Source organism: Chiloscyllium plagiosum, chromosome 29 (assembly GCF_004010195.1).
Source record: "Chiloscyllium plagiosum isolate BGI_BamShark_2017 chromosome 29, ASM401019v2, whole genome shotgun sequence".
Lineage (NCBI taxonomy): Eukaryota > Metazoa > Chordata > Chondrichthyes > Orectolobiformes > Hemiscylliidae > Chiloscyllium > Chiloscyllium plagiosum.
This window is the reverse complement of record NC_057738.1, coordinates 342,729-363,894: the sequence shown is the minus strand read 5'-3', so window position 1 is coordinate 363,894 and position 21,166 is coordinate 342,729. Positions and strand designations below refer to the sequence as shown.

The following is a 21,166-nucleotide window of genomic DNA, read 5'->3' as shown; positions in this document are numbered from 1 at the left end:
AAAGGCCTGTTTGCATACTATAGGGATTCTATCGTTGAAATGTCGATTCTCCTGCTTCTCGGATGTGCACCACATTTTTTGACTCATGTGCCCAAATATCCAAAGGTCTATCTAGAATTGCCTGACATTTATTGGTCAAGGTATGGATTACAAGAGGAAGGAGATTATGCTGGAGATGTACAGAACTTTGATTAGGCCTGGTCACTGCAGGAGAGGAAGGATGTGATTGCACTGAAGAAGATGCATAGGAGATTCATCAAGATATTACTTTAGCTATGAAGAGAGAGTGGATAAGCTAGGGTTGTTTTCTTTGGAGCACAGAGAGCTGAGAGGGGACTTGACAGATATGCATAAGATTAAGAAGGGAATGAACAGGATAGAAAAAAAGGCAGCTTTTTTCCTTAGTTGAAGGGTTATAACTAGGGAGGGCCTGTGCCCGAAACGTCGAATCTCCTGTTCCCTGGATGCTGCCTGACCTGCTGTACTGTTCCAGCAATAAAGTTTCAACTTTGATCTCCAGCATCTGCAGACCTCACTTTCTCCTCCAGCACAATTAAATTGAAAATCAGGAGTTTTAGAGGGGTGTTGAGGGAAAATCTTTTCATCCGGAGGTTGGTGGGGATTCTGGAACACACTCCATTATGGCAATAAAAGTGGGTAACCTCACAACCTTTAAAGTGCTTCGATGAGCATTTAAGATTGAAGGCGATGGGCCAAGCTCTGGAAAATGGGACGAGTATAGTTCTAGTGTAGTCTCGTAAGTACAGACCTGATGGGTTGAAGGTCTCGTTCTGTTCTGTAGAATTCTATGATTAAGAGCCAAAGCAGAAATCCATGATAAAGATTCGATGTCATATTCAAATTGAGGAACAGCCAATGACAACAATTGTTTTAGAGAAATGGGTTTTCATTTATAGGGTATTAGCACCAGCTGTGAAAGAGAAGCTGTACAACACAGATAGCCTTCACTTGAATTATGTTGGCACCAGGATCCTGATGAATTGTCTAACTAGGGCTGTTTACTTGAGGGGAGATTTCGAGAGAACAAGGCAGTAATGCAGGGTAGCAATGGGGTAAAAATAATCAGAGTGGGGACAGTAAGGGACAGAGTGTACAGACATAAGAGTGCACCAGGAAATAAGCTTGAGTAGGGAAATGGTTTTTAAAAAGTGTTCACTTGAATGTACATGCCACACATATCAAGATAGACAAAGTGATAGCATGTATAGAAATGAAAAGGTAATGACTAATTAGCCATTACAGAGAACCAAAATATTTGAGAATGGAAAAGTAAGTGTGGGTAACTCTGTAAATAAAGAACTTAGAAGTGGGAAATTCTCTTTGCTTAGAAGATCAACACATAGATTAAGCTTTAATAGGATAAGAAATAGGTGAGAAAATCACTGGCAGACTAGTTTATAGGTTTTCTACCACTTCCAGGGTAGGAGAGACTATAAATAAGAAAATAATAAGGGCGTGTAAGAAAGGTACAGCAATGATCATGAGAGATTTTAATCTTAAAGTAGATTGGAGAAATCAAATTGACAAAGGCAGTTTTAAAGATGGGTGCAGGGTTTATTAAGATTATTTCATAGAACAATACATTCTAGAATTAACTAGGGTACAGTGTATTTTTGACTTGATGATCTGTTTATGAGACAGGATCAAATAATGATTTCACAATAAAGGATCATCTAAGGTAGAATGCTGGGGTGGGGTGAAGTATGGTCAGATGAGTCAGGTCAGTTGACTAGATGGCAAGAAAAAAAATGCCAGCATCTTGGGGGGGTGGGGGGGAGGGTTAATCCCCATTTCAGCTGGAGTAGAATTGGGTCCTGCCTCCTTTTATTCCCTCGTGGTAAGGTCTTGGATTGACAATCATGAAATAATCAAGAATGGAGAAGAATGCGGAAGTCATCATAACATGACAGAATTTCACAATCAGTTTGAGGTTGACAAACCTGAATCAGATTCTGAAGGACAGGATTTATATGTGTTTAGAAAGGCAAGGACTGGCTTCATGCATGAAAACTCATGTCTCACTAACTTGATTGAGATTTTTTGAATAAGTGACAGAAAACATTTATGAAGACAGATCAGTGAACATTGTCATCTGGACTTCAGCAAGCCAGTCAACAGGATTCCACATGGTAGACTGGTTAACAAGATTAGTCATATGGAGTACAGGGAGTGCTAGCCATTTGGATATAAAATTGGCCTCAAGGTAAGAGACAAATGGTATTGGTGGAGGGTTGCTTTTCAGACTGGAGGCCTGTGACCGCAAGGTTCAGTACTGGGTCCACTGCTACTTGTCATTTATATAAATGATTCAGATGTCAATACAGAAGGTATGGTTAATAAGTTTGCAGATGACACCAAAACTGCTGGTGGTGGTGGACAGCAAAGAACGTGCAACCTTGATCAAATGGACAAATGTGGCAGATGAAGTTTAATTTAGTAAAATGTGAGGTGCTGCATTTTAGTAAAGCTCATCAGGGCAGGGCTTGTAGACTTAATGGTAAGGTCCTGGTGAGTGCTGTGGAACAAAGACCTTGGGGGTGCAGGTTCACAGTTCCTTGAAAGTGAAGTCACAGGTAAACAAGGTAGTGAAGAAGGTGATTGGTATGTTTGCCTTTCTTGGTCAGTACATTGAGTAGATGACCTGTACTGGTTGTCCTGGTTGGGTCCAAATTTTGTTGGTCTGAACCTACATTGAGTATCAGAGTTAGGACGTCATGTTATGGCTGCACAGGACATTGGTTAGGCAACTTTTGGAATACTGCATTCAGTTCTGATTTCTTTGTTATAGAAAGACTGTTGTCAAACTTGGAAGTTTGGAGTGTTTGACCTATAGGGAGAGGCTGAAAAGGCTGGGGCTATTTTCTATGGAGCGTTGCAGGCACAGGAGTGACATTATAGAAGTCTATAAAATCATGAGGGGCATGGATGAGGTGAACAGCTAGGTCTTTTTGCCAGAGTAAGGGAGTTCCAAAGCTAGAGAGCATAGGTTAAGGTGGGAGGGGAAAGATTTAAAAGGGGCCTATGGGACAACATTTTCATGCAGAGGGTGGTGGGTGTATGGAATGAGCTACCAGATGAGGTGGTGGAAGCTGGTACAATCAACATTTAAAAAGCATCTGGATGAGCACATGAACAGGAAGGGTTTAGAGGGATATAGGTTAAATGCTGGCAAATGGGACTAGATTTATTTAGTACATCTGGTCAGCATGGACAGGTTGGACTGAAGGGACTGTTTTCATGCTGTGTGTATCCAAGACTATATACTCAGCTCCTGACCTCATACTGTCTTGGTTCAAACATGAACAAAAGAGCCACATTTCAAAGGTAAAGTGAAAAAGTGGCCATGCTGACGTCAAAGCTAATTGTTAAAAACCACACAACACGAGGTTATAGTCCAACAGGTTTATTTGGAAGTACAAGCTTTGGAGCGTGCTCCTTCATCAGGTAGCTAATGGGGCAGGGTTATAGGACACAGAATTTATAGTAAAAGATCATAGTGTTATACAATGATGCGATATATTGTATCCTGTAATCCTAATCCACTAACTACCTAATGAAGGAGCAGCGCTCCGAAAGCTTGTACTTTCAAATAAACCTGTTGGAACATAACCTGGTGTTGTGTGATTTTTAACTTTGCCCATCACAGTCTAACACCGGAACCTCCACATCTTGAATGATTGTGCATTCAGGAGCTCTACCAATCTATTGTAAATGGGAATCAGGGGTTAAACTCTCTGCTGGTTGGAGACATGCTTAGCACAAAGGAAGATGGGTATAATTGGAGGAGGTCACTCTTCAGGAGCTCCTCAGGATTATTTTCTTGGTACAAACACCTTCAGCTGCTTCATCAATGTCCTTTCTGAAATAAATTCATATATATATTTTATGTAAATATATGGCTATTAGAGGAGGTTAGATGCTTGGAATCCTGCAGCCAATAACTTACAAAGAACAAAGAACAATACAGCACAGGTAGAGACCCTTCGACCCTCCAAGCCTGTGCTGGCACATTTTGCCCTTCTACACTAAAACTGTCTTCACCGACAGGATCCTTATCCCTCTATTCCCTTCCTATTCATGTATTCGTCCAGGTGTTTCTCAAATGCTGCCATTGTGTCTGCCATGCTGGCAACACATTCCAGGCACTCACCATCCTTTGTGTGAAAAACTTGTCTCTCACATATCTCTTTTAAACATCCCTCCTTGCACATTCAACCTGTGTTCCCGAGCATTGACCCCTCCAGTCTGGGAAAAACCCTCATACTTTCCACTCTATCCATGCCATTCTCAACTTCTATTAGGTAACCCTTCAACCTCCTGCATTCCAGCGAAACAAAACCCAGTCTAGCCAACCTTTCTTCATAGCCAAACTCCATAATACCAGGTAAACCTTTTCTGTGCCATCTCCAAAGCATCCACATCCTTCTGGTAGAGGGGTGACCAGAACTATAATAATATTCCAAGTGTGGCCTAATTAAATTTCTTTCAAGCTGCGGCATAACTTGTCCATCCTTATACTCAATGTCCTTCCAATGAAGGCAGGCATGCCTAAGACCTTTTTCACTACCTTACCTCCCTGCACTGCCACGTTTAGTGATCTGTGGATCTGTACACCCAGATTCTTCTGCATGTCAATTCTCCTAAGGGTTCTGCCATTCATGATCTGATTTCCACCTGTACTTTACCTTACAAAATGCATCAGATTTGTCCGGATTAAACTCCATTTGTCATTTTTCTGCCCATGCCACAAACTCATCTATATCCTATTGTATCTTCTGACAATCCTCTTCACTATCCGCAACTCCACCAATCTTCGTATTGTCTTACTATTTAGACCAGCTACATTTTCCTCCAAATCATTTATGTAGGCCATGAACAGCAGAGGTCCCAGCACTGATCCCTGTGGAATACCACTTGTCACAACCCTCCATTCTGAAAAGTATCTTTCCACCACTACCCTCTGTCTCCTATAACTAAGCCAGTTCTGTATCTATCTTGCCAGCTCACCGCTGATACCATGTGACTTCACCTTTTGTACCAATCTGCAATGATGGTCCTTGTCAAAGGCTTTACTGAAGTCCATGTAGACAACATTAACTGCTTTCCCTCATCAATCATCTGTGTCACCTCCTCAAAAAAGCCCACACAACCATGCTGTCTATCACCTCCTGATTTTCCAATATCTGTCTACCTGGACAAAGCACAAGTTAGGATTGTGATTGAATGAGTTCAACAAATGCAAGATCCTTGATAACATCCAAGAAAGAGTAGGCCACAACTGATTGGGCTACATCTATAAATATTCACAGCCTCCACCACAGAAGCTCAGTAGCAGCAATGTGTACCAAGCACAAGATGAATGCGACAATTCATCAAGACTCTTACCACCATCTAGAAGGACAAAAGCAGCTGATACATGGGAACACCACTGCCTTCTAGTTGCCCTCCAAGCCACTCACTAACTTGATTGGAAAAATATTGTTGTTTCTTCCATGATCCTAACAGCATTGTGGGTGTAAATGGACTGCAGCAATGAATAAAGAAAAACTCACAATACGAATGCTTTTTTTTAATATTCCATAAAAACTCTATGATTTGCTACTATATTCTATGAGGCAGAATTGGTCTTTTACACTCTCTGAACAAAGCTATGAAATAGCTGCAGGATTAGTTAAAAAAAAGCAAATAAAAGTAGCAACGCTGCTATCAGCACTGAGGAAAGCACACTATAAAATCTCACTGACGCAAAGAAAACAGGCATAGTTTGCATGCTTTGAGCACATACCATATTAATATTTAAGAACAATATGAGTTCAAGATCAGGGCACAACAAGACATGAGGCTAGTGATCAGAATACAATTGCACTGAGACATTTAGATGAATCCTAACAGTTTTTGCTACTGCTGTTGGGGCAGTTTTAAACTAATGTGGCAGGGGGCTGGGAACTAGAAGAGAAGACTATTAGACAATGAGGTGGAAACTGGAAACTGTAAGGATCACAAAGTTAGCATTACCAAGGGGAGGAGTAGGCAGACAGAAAGTGAATGCAAAAGAACTGGCGGCCTGAAGAGCATATACTTTAATGCAAGGAGTATAGTGGGTAAGGCAGATGAACTTAGGGCTTGGATTGTTACTTGGGAGTATGACGTTATTGTGATCACAGAGATTTGGTTGAAGAGCATGATTGGCAACTAAATGTTCCAGGATATAGATGCTTCAGACAGGGCAGGGAGTGAGGTAAAACTGGGGGAGGAGTTGCATTGCTGGTCAGGGATGATAAAGGAAGACACTATGGAAGGCTTGAGCAGTGAGGCATTACGGGTGGAGCTGAGAAATAAGGTGCATTTACACTGGTGGGGCTGTATTACAGGCCTCCCAACAGTGAGCGTGAGATAGAAGAACAAATAGGTAAACAGATTATGAAAAGATGTAGAGACAACAGGGTGGTGGTCTTGGAAGATTTTAATTTTCCCAACATTGACTGGGATACGCTTAGTGTCAGAGGTCTAGATGGGGCAGATTTGTAAGAAGCGTCCAGGAGAGTTTTCTAGAGCAGTGTGTCAATAGTCCGACGAGGGAAGGGGTCATATTGGACCTGGTACTGGGAACGAGCCAGGACAGGTGGTAGAAGTTGCAGTGGGGGATTTCTTTGGGAATAGTGGCACAATGCTGTAAGTTTTAGAATACTCATAGACAAAGATGAGAGTGGTCCTAAGGGACGAGTACTAAACTGGGCCAAGGCCAATTATATCAAAATTAGGCAGGAGCTGGGAAATGTGGATTTACACAACTACTTGAAGGGAAGTCCACATTTGATGTGTGGGAGGCTTTCAAAGATAGGTTAACGGTAATGCAGGATTGGCATGTCCTGTTGAAGGCAAAGGATAGGAAAGGCAGGATTCATGAATCATGGATGATAGGAGAAATTGTGTGACTAGCCAAGAGGAAAAGGGAAGCGTACATAAGGTCCAGGCAGCTAAGATCAGAACGGGCCTTTCAGGAATATCGGGAGAGTAGGACCAATCTTAAAAGAGGAATCAAGCAGGTTAGAAGAGGTCATGAAATAACTTTAGCGAGCAGAATTAGGGAGAATCCCAAGGCCTTTTATTCTTATATAAGAAGCAAGAGGGTAACCAGAGAAAGGGTCGGTTCACTAAAGGATAAGGAAGGAAGGTTGTGTATCGAACCTGAGAAAATGGGTGAAATTCTCAGTGATTACTTGCATCAGTGTTCACTGAGGAATGGGAGGTGATGAATGCTGAGATTGGAGATAGAAGTTTGCTTACTCTAGATCATGTTGACATAAGGAGGGATGATGTGTTGGGTATGCTAGAGGTTATTTAGGCGGACAAATCCCCAGGACCACATGGGATCTATCCCAGGTTGCTGAGGGAAGCGAGAGAGGAAATAGCTGGGGTCCTGACAGATATCTTTGTAGCATCCGTAAATACAGCTGAGGTGCGGGAGGACTGGAGGGTTGTTCATGTTGTCCCCCTGTACAAGAAGGGTAGTAGGAAAATTCCAGGTAACTACAGACCAGTGAGCCTGATGTCAGTGGTGGGAAAGTTGCCCGAGAAGGTAGTAAGGGATAAAATCTATTTATGTTTGGAAAAGAATGGGCTTATCAGTGATAGGCAACATGGTTTTGTGTGGGGTAGATCGTGCCTTACCAACTTAATAGAGTTCTTTGAGGAAGTGACCAAGTTGACAGATGAAGGAAGGGCTGTAGATGTCATAGACATGGACTTTAGTAAGGCATTTGATGAAGGTTCCCCATGGTAAACTAATAGGGAAAGTGAAGTCACATGGTGTGCAAGCTAGGTGGATAAAGAACTGGTTGAGCAACAGGAGACAGAGAGTAGTAGTTGAAGGAAGTTTCTCGAAATGGAGAAAGGTGGCCAGTGGTGTTCGACAGGGATCAGTGCTGGGGCCACTGTTGTTTGTGATAAACATAAATGATCTGGAAGAGGGCACTGTTGATCTGATCAGTAAGTTTGCAGATGACATAAAGGTTGGTGGAGTAGCAGAAAGTACTTTGAAAGTAAACTGTCAAAGTTTACAGGAGGATACAGATAGACTGAAGAGTTGGGCAGAGAAATAGCAGATGGAGTTCAATCCAGACAAATGTGAGGTGATGCATTTTGGGAAGTCTAATTCTAGAGCGAACTATACTGCAAACGGAAGACCCTTGAGGAAAGATGAGCAGAGAGATCTGGGAGTGCAAGTCCATTGTACCTTGAAGGTGGCTGCACAGGTGGATAGTGTGGTCAAGAAGGCATATGGTATGCTTGCCTTCATGGGACGGGGTATTGAGTATAAGAGCTGCAGGCCATGTTAAAATTGTACAACACTTTGGTTCGGAAGCATTAGTATACCGTGTACAGTTCTGGTCGCCATATTACTAAGAAGGTGTGGACGCTTTGGAGAGGGTGCAGAGAAGATTTACGAGGATGTTGCCTGGTATGGAGTATGCAAGCTATGAAGAAAGGTTGAATAGGTTAGGGTTGTTTTCATTAGAAACAAGGAGATTGAGGGGGGACCTGATTGAGGTATACAAAATCATGAAGGGTGTAGACAGGGTAGATAGAGATAAGCTTTATCCCCTTTGGGAGGGATTCAGTCACGAGAGGTCACACGTTCAAGGTGAGAGGTGAAAAGTTTAAGAGGAATATATGCGGCAAGTACTTTACACAGAGGGTGGTAGGTGCCTGGAACGCGTTGCCGGCAGAGGTGGTAGAGGCAGGCACGGTAGATTCATTTAAGATACATCTAGAAGATGCATGAGTAGGTGGGGAGCAGAGGGATACAGATGCTTAGGAATTGGGTGACAGGTTTAGACAGTGGATTTGGATCCGCTCAGGCTTGGAGGGCCGAAGAGCCTGTTCCTGAGCTGTAAATTTTCTTTGTTCTTTGTTCTAATTCAGGCACTTGAAAGGTAGGACTGTCATTTTCTCAGCTTCTGTTTTGTTTCCTTTCTCTTTCCAGGTTTTGGTTTCATTCTAAAGTTTCTCTTGTTATTGCAGCTATCCATCATTCCACCCTTCATACCTTTTTCAATTTTAATAATATTTTCTTTACTTTCTTGCTGTCTTTGGTCTAGTATTGCTATTTCTTTCATCATTTAATCTTAGAATCCCTATAGTGTGGAAACAGGCCCTTCAGCCCAACAAGTCCACACTGACCCTCCGAACAGCATCCCAGATTTCAGTCAATATTGCTCATGGAACATCAGCCTTCTTGTTAAAAATACTATTTGTGTCACTGTCATTCCTTATGCACCATCTGATCCAAATCGAATCACTTACCTTTCTTGTCAGCCGTCTTTTAATTTCTCTCTTTTCCTCCTCTTCTTCTTGTTCATTTTTTGCTAAAGATAGATTTCAATAAATTATCTTCGACATGTGCAAAATACATTTGCTGAATTTTTGCAAAGGTATCTAAACACAAGGGACTCGTTCAACCTGTTGCCCTCTCCCCACCCAGTCCTCAGTGTAAATATATTCACAGTGGAGATAGTATCTGGACACATTTCCACCAGTGGGCACTTGAAGTCTGTAAATGGGCAATAAATGCTCACTTAAGGGCTGCATCACACACTGCTGGGAAGTAATCAATTGGCCAGGGGGAGGAATCTCTCCTTAATGAATCCCATCCTCATCAAAGGGTGAAACATCTGAGATGAGATGCGCCTTTAAGAGGGATTTGTTCTGACATGTTTCTCTTCAAGAGGCATGTTGTAAACTTGGTGCCAAGGTGCATGCTTCGTAGAAAGCAGAGTAAATAGTTTGGGTCTTTTTTTTAGATAAGCGAATCGTGGGTGGGTGGAGTCAGGCCCACACAGACCATGGGTTTCAGTTTTGCTTTTAGTTGTTGAAGTTGGAGATTTTGGAATTGAATCTTTTTCAACTCAGCACTCTCTCTGCTGCTGCAGAAAGCTTGAGTTCTGTCTCCGCTGTTAGATTCATTTTTTTCCTTTCATAGCAAATGAGGGAAATCGGTTTTGCAGAATTTGCCTTTGCTAAGCATGTATTTATGGGATGCTGCTATATTGGAACAGTTGATGAGTAGTAGTTATTAAATAAATTATTTTGGTAAGTATTTCAATAGAGTTAAAGTTCTTCCAATGCTTTTCTTGTTTGTAGTTGAACTGTGGATTAAGAATAAAATTTGTTTTGCTTAAAGCCCTGTACTTTGACTAATTGAATGACATCCAGATCGTAGAACCTTACACCTACTTCTAAGTACAAAATAAGTTAGGGACTGGGCTATCTCCTAGTCAGGGGATTCAATCTGGCTCATAACACATCCCCTCCCCAATTTTTCAACCCCACTAGGCTGACCAGACTCATTCATCAATAACCTTAAACTTCAATATCACCCTAGCCCCTTTCTGGATGGTCTCAGAGGACAACCTCTTATTGGCTGGCAATTGTTTGGTGTAATTTCCTAATCCAGAGGGGAATAAAGGATTGGTGAAGTATTGTGCTCAATCTGGTGTTATGAAATTGAAGGCATGTACTGTATCTTTAAGAGAGAGTGAATGCTGTTTTGCACTGAGAGCTGACAAGCACCTGTCATATGACTAGCTAGCAGTCTCAGAGTGTACTGGAAAATTAAAAATAAGTAACATTTCTCTGTGAAATAGACACCTGAATTGGTTGCTGTTTTGACATAATTTGAATTTAACCAAATAACTTAAATTATGCCCCAGGATACTAAAACCCAAGCAAGTTTCAATTTATTGTTATGCCAACATTGAACCAATGAGACGATCTGATGTTGGGGGATAAAAAAAGGCATGCAGTTTGAAAGTCAGACAGAGTAACTACCATCAAGAGAGACTGTCATTCAAAAACACTCTCTACCAAAAGTACCTTTTTCATATGAAACATCTTCATCGTAAAAAGAAAGAAGATGACCCAGGGAAACTTTCAGCTGAAAGAAGAAAGATACCAAAGACGACAGCCACTTGTATGGTTTTGAAATTAAGTTGATGTTATTTTAATTACTTTTTTATGGGAACAGTATATTGTTATAGAGTTAGAGGCAGGTAATAAGCAACTAAGAGAAAGGGGGCCTAGAGTTGTGAATAGTTGTTCTTTAATGTCCACTTTTAGAGTTAAAGAATAAATTGATATTATTTTCTTTAAGTAGTGGAATTTAGGACTTCTCTGTCACTCATATTTTAATAGATTACTAGATGAGGTGAGCTTTACTCGGTGTTTGGTATAATTAACAGAAGAGTTCACTGCCATATGGTAACACTGGAGCAGCTGGTGGTAACCTCAGCATGTTCTACCAGTTGAGAGAGTGGGGATCCACAACCTCATATATTTCAACCCCTTACATGTAAATCAAATGGAAATCTAAGAATAGCAGTCTCTCTTTTTCACAATTATGATCTACGAATGTATTTATATTCTCAAATTTCCTGTTATCTAATGAACATCTGATTGATGGGAATGTGGAATTCGAAACACAAATAGATTAGTCATGATTTTATTGGATAGTGGAGCCATCCCATTGGTAGATGTCACTTTGTGCTTAGGCAAGCACTGTCACTGGCTTAGTCTTTCATAAACTAACATATCCAATCTATAGGATTGCAATAGGTTGGGTAGGTTAGGTCTATATCTATTTGACTTGAGAAGAATAAAGAGTGATCCTTTTAAGAATAAAAGGTGGCAAGTGGTTAATGCTGCTACCTCACAGAGCCAGGAAGGTGCATTCAATTCCAGCCTTGGGTGACTGTCTATGTAGAGTTTGTATGTTCTCCCCATGTCTGTGTGGATTTCTGACAGATGCTCTGGTTTCCTCCCATAGTCCAAAAATGTGCAGGTTAGGTGGATTGGTCATGTTAAATTACCCCATAGTATCCGGGGATATGCAGGCTTGATGGATTAACCATGGTAAATGTGGGGATAGGGTGGGGGGAACAGGTTTGGGGCGGATGCTCTTTGGAGGATCAGTGCGGACTCAATGGGCTGACTGGCCTCTACCTTCACTGCAGGAATTCTATGAAACATATAATGTCCTGAAGGGGATCTGATTTAAGGTGATGAGAATTTTTCTCTCAGACAGTTGTAAGTCTGTGAAATTCTCTTGCCCAGAGAACTGTGCAGCCAGTGTCATTGAATATTTTTCAGGCCAATTTATAGATTCTCAATTGACAAGGGTGTTAGAAACGTTATGGTGGGTAATCAGGAAATTCAATACGAACATACGGAATAAGAGCAGAAGTAGACAATTTGGGCTTTTGAACCGGCATCACTATTCAATGAGATCATGACTAATCTGTTCGTGTTTCAAATTCCACATTCCCATTCACCCCAATAACCCTTGATTCTCCTGCCTAATAAGAATAAATTCTTATTTCTGTCTTAAAGGTATTCAATGACTGGCCACACCACCTTCTGAAGAAGCAAGTTGTGAAGTCCTCGAGGAGAAAATAGTTCTTGTGAGCTCTGTCCTGAAACAACACGCCTAACTTTTAAAATAGTGCCCCCGTAGTCTAGACTCACCCATTCTTTCCATGCCCACATTATCAAATCCAATCAGAATCTTATACATTTCAATCAAGTCACCCCTCGCTCAGCAAGCTGAGCCTGTACATTGTTTCTTGATAAGGCAGCCCACTCGTTCCAGGTATTTATCTAGAAAACATCCTCTGAAAGACTTCCAATATATTTACATCTTTTCTTAAATAAAGAGACAAGAATGCACATAATATTCAAGACGTGCTCTCACTAATTTCCTGTATGAATGAAACATCACATCCATACTTTTAAGTTTAATTCCTCTTTCAGAAAAGAAGGTATCCCATTTTGAATGCATAGAAATATAGAAACTAGGACCAGGCATAGTCCTTTGCAATTCAATATGGTCATGACTGATTCTCTAAATCAACATATTTTCACTTTTTCTCTGTACCTCTTGTTTTTTTAGATTACTTAGATTACCTACAGTGTGGAAACAGGCCTTTCGGCCCAACAAGCCCACACCGACCTGCCGAAGTGCAACCCACCCAGACCCATTCCCCTACATTTACCCCTTACCTAACACTACGGGCAATTTAGCATGGCCAATTCACCTAACCTGCACATTTTTGGACTGTGGGAGAAAACCGGAGCACACGGTGGAAACCCACGCAGACACAGGGAGAATGTACAAACTCCACGTAGTCAGTTGCCTGAGGTGGGAATTAAATCCAGGTCTCTGGTGCTGTGAGGCAGCAGTGCTAACCACTGTGTCACCATACCGCCCATGTTGTTCTCAATATCTTAAAATTTATGGCGCAGTGATAGTGACCCTACCCCTTGATTGAGAGGCTCAGGTTCAAGCCCAACCCTGTCTAGAGGCGTGCATCTCTGAATAACATCTCTGAATGTTAGGAAAATAGGGTAATTTTTTTCAAAAATTGAGCACACTGAGCAACCTGGCCTCCATAGCCTTCTGAGTGAAGACATGTTTATTCGTCTCACTCCATAAATGGCTTATCCTGTATCCTGAGACGTCACAACCAGGGAAAGCATTTTCCCTGCATCTAGTCTGTGCACCATTACAATTTTATATCTTTCAATCATATTCCTCTCTCAATTTGCTGAACTCTAATGAACACCGGCCCAATAGAACCAATTTCTCTCCTCTTATGGCAATCTAGTCATTCTCTAGGTAACAGCACAATGTTGCACCTGCATACTCATGTTTTTTGACTCGTGTTCCAGAACAATTGAATCCTTCAGTACCTTGGAATTCTGCAGTCTTTCCTTGTTGAAGTAATACTCTGCTTTTTACTTTTCCTGTTCATTTCCCCAATCCGCCCATGTTACAAAATGGCAGGGCAGAGGTGAGAGGCTGAATGGCTTGCTTATACTCCTAATATGAAATTAAGTATGAGGTATGCAGAGCAATGTCAAATCTATGACTGTAAATTAGCTTTGTAATGCCGCTGGTGCTTCTGTTAGGAAAGACCAAAATTTTACAACTGTCAGCTAGATTGCTTTTGCTATAATGCATAAAGTGCTTCTTGGCTGGAATTGTGAGTGTGCTTTCATTTGAATTGAAGCAAGGTGAATGGATGGATCACAAAGTCAAACAGTTGCAAAACCGAGTTAGCGCTCCATTTGCCTTTTTGCGACCTTGCTGCACGTTAAGCATCCTCTTTTAATCAGTATAAGGGACCCGCATCAAATCCAATCCCTCCACTAGTAACACTAAAGGGTCACCGTTCAACTTTTAGGTGAGGGATTTTTGAATCTCTTTTGTTGCCACAGTGTTCCAAAACCTCATTCCTATTTTGATCCAAGTCCCTTTGATCCCTATCCACAAGGACTACCTTCCATATAGCACATTGCTACTTTGCAGCTTAAAACAATTTTTTTCAAAGTAGTGTAAGTTGCTATTTCATACATCACTGCAGCTTTCCCTCTGATTTAGTATTTTCTTGCTAGTGTCTTGGGGAGTTTTTGTATGTCACTGCTCAATGGTACTGCCCCACATTCAAAACGCAGGAGTTTGCCCAAGGTTTTTGGCTTAACTTTGAAGAGGGGCAGGAAAATGTCAAGTTCAAGAGAGTTGGAAGGTCTTTGGCAAACATAAAAATTTGCATTTCTACATACTTTCATGGCATCTCAAAGCACTTTATAGCCAACGTAATATGCAATTACAGGGTTAATGTCAGAATTACGGCAGCCAATTATGCACAACAAGCTCCCACAAATATTTATGCATGTAATTCATAACTCAAGAGAAAAGAAGCTATTAAATGAGCAATAGAGAAAGCCTATTTTCAGGAACATGGGACTATAGTTGTAATTCCTCTTCAACTGCAGGAGAAGTTGGTGGTGGAGCAGAGAGGGCAAGTTTGTGAAAAGGAAGGAGGAAAGCTTATGGAGAATGAGAGATCATATCCAAGAAGGATCATCTTCAGGGAGCAATTTTCCAATCTCCAGCTCAGCAGAGTCTGAGGGAGCTACATTTCAAGGGAGGTAAAGGTGTTCATAATTAAAGATAGTATGATTAAAGACAAAAATAAAGTTTTTGGTTATCAAAGCCAACATGTTTTTGTAAATGTAATTCATGGTTGAAGAAGCTGGCTGAAGTTTTTGAAGAATTTACTAAAGTAGCAGACAGAAGAATATCTATGCTTGTTATTTATTTAGCCTTCCAGAAGCCATTTAATAAAATTCCTCAGAGGACTTGGAATTAAAATTGAAGCTCAAAGAATTAAAGGCAAATTATTGATTTTGTTAGGAAATTGGCAAAATGGAAGGCAGAATAGGGATAATGGGTAGGTGGTCCAACTGGCAGAATGGGATGTGTGGTGTCCCACAAGGGTCTGTGTTAGGGTCTCAATTATTCACTTTATTAACGAGCCACTTAGATGGGATAGAAAACCACATTATCAAATCTGTCAATGCAGATTAATGCATTAAATTACATTTTATGGTATAAATGAGTGGTCAAAACTGTACTAACTGAATTTCAATTTAGTCAAATGTAAGGTCATCCACTTTATATCTAAAAAGGATCGAACTTAATACTTCCTAAATGGCAAAAAGATTGAGATTCAGAAACTTGGGAGTTCAGGTATATAGATCATTAAAATGGCATCAACATGCACAGAAAATATCCAAAAAGCCTCATAGAATGTTGATCTTTATGTCTATGAAAGTAGAATAGTAAGGGTAAAAACCACGGGACAACTAATAGTCTTCCTTTTGTGTTTGCAGGTGAAGATGTCACGCAATGCTAAACAGAGAGCATGGATTGGCGGATGGCTGCTAAATCTCCGTGTCCTCCCCCACATGGAGGGAGATGCAACAAATGCTTATGAAGATATGAGGATGCCTACCCAAGTAAACGAGAGAACGAGTATAGGTGCATCCAGTTCACAAAGCGCGAAGATCTTGTGGGCCATTGGAAAAGTGAAGGGTTATAAAATCACAGGGAGCTTAGTCTTAATTTGATACTTACTTCCCAGTATCCACCCCTGAAGATGAGTGGGAGGAATGGTCAGAAAAGGTATAACATCTGGAACTATCAAAGCATATGCTTCTCAAGAATCATGCACATACTTGAAGGATGTATTTTTTTGCAGACCTATTGGATATTGTGGAATGTTCCTGTTGATGAAGACAGCTAACTGGCCCCCAGGAATCTTGATACCCAAATGTTCTGGTAATAATATCTTGCACCCAAGGGAATCAGCAGATCTGGCAACCCTTCCAGTTACAACTGGTAATGCTGTGTTGAATAAGGCATTCCTTCTTGCACCAACAGGACACAAATCCACAAATATTCTCAATGATTCCCAGGAAAATATGGAGCTGTGAAGGGCGAGTTCTACAGTAATCTCCATGGCAACTGCTACTGGGTGTCAATTGAAGCCCATGCATCTTGGCTAACACTGCAGTATGGAGTAGAAATTAGTGATAGTCTCTCTCAGAATCTCTTACAGTGTGGAAGCACTGTTCAGCCCAATAAGTCCACACTGACACTCTGAAATGTCCACACACCCTACCCCACACCTAACTGGAGCACCCAGAGAAAATGCAAGCAGATGTGGGGAGAATGTGCAAACTCCACACAGACAGTTGCCTAAGGGTACAATCAAATCTAGGTCCCTGGCACTGTAAGGCAGCAGTGCTAACTACTGAGCCACCCTTAAATATTTATTTGTTTTTCTTTATCACTTAATAAATCTTTTTTAATCAACTTGTCCAGAAATGTTATGACACACCTCTGGAGCAGGTGGAACTCCCTGTAGAATTTCAGTCTACATTGACACTGTCACTTGAACATTTCAAGCTAGTTCAGCTTTCAGCAGCACACTCTCTCCTGGGTTAGGCTCTTCTGTGCGTACATGGCTGTTGGTGTGAGTCTTTGTGCCCTTCTTTGGCATATTCACCTCAAGAATGGCCACTATGCAGCTCATGAGGTTACTGAAGTGTTTTTGCCGTAACATTGCCCTCACTTTACGACCATGACTCTGTGACATTTCCACTGAACAGCTCTTTCTCCTAAACAGGGCCAAGACATTGGTGATTGAGGCTTCTGGCAGGTGTGCTTTACTTGAATCCTTGGTTCATTTGAGGCCTTGGACGGTGGTGAAGGGGGAGGTGTGGGTACAGGCTTTATACTTCTTGCGGCGGCAACGGAAGGTGCTGGGAATGGAATGTGGGTTGTTGATGGACATGGACCTAGTGAGGGAGTCACAAAGGGAATCATCTCTGTGGAACGTGGATAGGGGTGGGCAGGGAAATATATCTCTGGTGGTGGGGTCTGATTGTAGGTGGCAGAAATGGCGAAAGATCCGGAGATTGGTGGGGTAAAAGGTGAGGACCAGGGGATTCTATCCTTGTTGCAATTAGAGGGATGGGGATCAAGGGCAGAGGTGCGGGAAGTGGAAGAGATATGCTGGAGGACATCGTTAATCACATGGGAAGGGATATTGTCATCCTTCAAACTATATTGCATGCTCTGGCTAATGAAGGCAAGCACCCCAATGCCCCTGTGCTGACACCTTCAGGGATCTACGGACTTGTACGTCAAGGTCCCTTTGTTCCTCAATGCTCCCGAGGAACCTACCATTCATTTTGCATGCTCTTCCCTTATTAAATTTCCCAAAATGCATCACCTCACACTCATCAGGTTTAAGTTTTGTCTGCAATTGCTGTGCTCATTTTCCCACTGATCAATATCACATTGTTGCGTCCTCACTAACAATAGCACCTACTAATTTTCATGTCATCTGAAAACTTATAATTATACCTGCTACGCTCACATCCAAATCATTAGTATAAATAACAAACAGTAAGTGTCCTAGCATCAAAATCCTGTAGCACACTGCTGGTTACAGGATTCTAATTCTGAAAACAACTCTCCACCCGCACTCTTCACCTCCTATTTGCAAGGCAATTTTAGATCCAGATTGCCAACTTGCCTTGAATCCCATGTACTCTTATCTTTTGGACCAGTCTACGATGTGGGACCTTGTCAAAGGCCTTAATGAAGTCTATGTAAACCACATTAACTGTCATCCCCTCATCAATATATTTAGTCAACTTTTCAAAAAAATTCAATTAAGTTAGTCAGATAGGATTTGCCTCAAACAAACCTGCGCCCTATCCCTGATGAACCTCTGCCTTTCCAAATGTTAATATTGTCTTTTGGAATTTTTTTCCAATAATTTTGCTCCCATGGACCTTAAACTAATTGGTCTGTAATTATTTGGCCTAATCCTGCTGCCTTTCCTGAACAAAGGAACCCCATTTGCTGTCATCTGGCCCTTTACCTGTAGCCAGTGAGGTATGACACATCTCTGAAGAAACCATGAGGTCTGCAGATGCTGGAGATCAGAGTTGAGGTGTGTTGCAGGAAAAGCACAGGTCAGGCAGCATCCAAGGAGCAGGAAAATCGACATTTCAGGCTGGAGCCTTTCATCAGGAATGACATTCCTGATGAAGGGCTCCTGCCTGAAACGTCGATTTTCCTGCTTCTTGGATACTGCCTGACCTGCTGTGCTTTTCCAGCAACACACTCTCTTTCCATACTGTACATCTCTATGACTCTATTAAATATCTCCACCAGGGCCACAGCAATTTCCTCACTTGGCAGTCTCGGATACATCTCATTAGGCCCTTGGGGTTTGTGCCCCTGTATGCCTGTCAAAACACCAACTACCTTCTTCTTATTAATCTTACCATGTTCTAGAACCTCACCATCCCAAGTGAAATCTCAGGCTACAATGTCTTTCTCCTCTGTGATTAAAGATGAGAAGTATTCATTGAAGACCTCAGTCACATCCACTGGCTCCACGCATAGGTTATTCCTTTCATAGGGATAGGATTTATGAACATCTGGATAGGAATAATGTGATCAAGTATAGTCAGCATGGTTTTATGAAGGGCAGGTCGTGCCTCACAAACCTTATTGAATTCTTTGAGAAGGTGACTAAGGAGGTGGACGAGGGGAAAGCGGTAGATGTGGTGTATATGGATTTTAGTAAGGCCAGTTCTTTGATGTAGCCAGTGAAAGAGGTGCAGTTGATATTATGAATATGGAAATGTGGAAGATGTTTGACAAGGTATTCAATGGACTTGTTAATAAAAGTAAAGCCCATGGGATTTTAAAAAAAGAAGCCAGCAGAATGAATTCAAAATAAAGGACAGAAAATAGAGAGTAGCAGTGAATACTGATGTTTCAGACTGGAGGAAAGTGTAGCATGATGCTCCCCAGGAGTTGCTATGAGGGCTATTGCTCTTTTTGATGTGTATTAATGACTGGGACGTGGGTAGATGGGGCATAATTTTAAAGTTTGTGCACGATAATCAACTAAAATGTGTACTAAGTAATGAGGAAGATAATTACAGGCTTCAGAAGGACGTAAACTAATAAAATGCACAGACACTTGGCAGAAAATATTTAGTGCACAGAGCACAAAGTATTATATTTTGGTAGAAAGAACGAAGAGAGGTGGTGATACAGTTTTAAAGGTGCTCAAAGCAGGGAGACATAGGGCTGCATAAGGTCAAGAAGGCAGATGAATTAAAGCTGATGTGATCCTTGGCTTTATTTGTACAGAAATAGAATAAAAAAAGACATTATACTAAAACGCTAATCACACCTCCATTAATGTATTGTGTTCATTTCTGGACATCACACTTTCTTTACTCAGCGAGTCGTGAGTTCATGGAATGCCCTGCCAGTAGCAGTGGTGGACTCTCCCTCATTATGGGCATTTAAGCGGGCATTGGATAGGCATATGGTGGATAGTGGGCTAGTGTAGGTTAGGTGGGCTTGGATCGGCGCAACATCGAGGGCCGAAGGGCCTGTACTGCGCTGTATTCTTCTATGTTCTATATTCTATGTTCTATCTCTAATAGGTCCCACCCTTTCCCTGATGGCCCTCCTGCTCTTCATATAACTATAAAAAGCCTTGAGGTTTTTCTTGATCCCATCTGCCAAAGATATTTCCTGACCCCATTTGCCCTTCTAATTTCCTTTTAAGCAATTGCCTACATTCTACACTTTTGAAATTTCTCTGTTTCTCATACACTGTTGCTGGCATATAGTTCTTTCTTTTGTTTTATCAAACTCTTGCTCTCTCTGCACAGGTGCTGTCTGACCCACTGTGATCTCCAGCACTCTTGTTTTCAGTCTCAATATCCCCTGAAATCCATGGTTCCCTGGACCTGCTGCTCTTGCCCTTCACTCTTAGAAGAACATGTTGGCCCTGAATTCTCACTTATCTGCTTTTAGAAAATTCACATTTTCCAAATGTAGACTTACCACAAGTAGCTGCTTCCAGTCTATGTTTGCCAGATGGTTGTGGAGTATAAGATTATAGGACACAGAATTTATAGCAAATGTTTACAGTGTGATGTAACTGAAATTATACATTGAAAAAGACCTGGATTGTTTGTTAAGTCTCCCATCTTTTAGAATGACCATGTTGGTTTCAGTTCTTTCAAATGTTAATCCCAGAACTTTCTTAAAGTTACATTCTCAAGTGAACTTTAACAATAGGTGCCATGTTGGCCGAGATAATGCATCGAAGGTGTGAGGTGCCCTGTGTGAGACTGTCAACGTTCAGACTGATTCTAATAAAAAGGGATTTACAGAATCTTACATGGATTCATGCAATATTTGAGCAAAATAAAATGTAATTCTGCAAGTACAAATTCACCCATAAAGGTGCACTACCCTTCGGGCTTCACAATCAATATGACTGACGCTGCCCATTCTGCAAACTGGACTGGTTTGATGATTTTCTCACTTTCCCATCCCCTGATTTTTTCCTCTACTTTTGCATGTAAGGAAAATGGCACTGGGCATGCCTTGCAGAATCGTGGAATTGCTTTTTGGTCAACATTCATGATGTCCTTGGCTTCTTTGATAGCCTCTAGACGTCCCTGAAAAACTTTACCAGTATTTAATTTGGACTTCACTTAGGCAGCCATTTTCGAATTGAAAATGTTGATCCAATCAAGGTGAATATTGCTCGACCAATTTTGCCCCATTAAGCTTGGGTCCAAGCCATTTACTGCTTCTCCTAAGAGACTGGAACCAGAGTTGTACCTTTAATCTGTAAAAGTTCCATTGTATAGGTTCTCAGTCTAGCTGAGGTCTTGCACAAAGTTA

At 41.4% G+C, this 21,166-nt stretch overlaps 2 protein-coding genes across 6 annotated transcripts in view; one reads left to right on the top strand and one right to left on the bottom strand.

The window, feature by feature from the left end:
• Positions 1-12,662, top strand: part of tbc1d7 (TBC1 domain family, member 7) — a 141,025-nt gene extending 128,363 nt beyond the window's left edge. The window contains exon 10 of the mRNA XM_043718996.1: positions 12,409-12,662. Within this exon, the coding sequence (XP_043574931.1) occupies positions 12,409-12,439 (31 nt within the window). The 3' untranslated portion in view covers positions 12,440-12,662. The remainder of the gene's footprint in view (positions 1-12,408) is intronic.
• The window catches only part of LOC122564312 (phosphatase and actin regulator 1-like), a 314,771-nt gene that overhangs the window by 6,272 nt on the left and 287,333 nt on the right, over positions 1-21,166 (bottom strand). For all 5 annotated transcript variants that reach the window (XM_043718985.1, XM_043718983.1, XM_043718986.1 and 2 more), the window contains one exon: positions 9,328-9,389. In XM_043718985.1, coding sequence (XP_043574920.1) covers positions 9,328-9,389 — 62 coding nt within the window. The remainder of the gene's footprint in view (positions 1-9,327; positions 9,390-21,166) is intronic.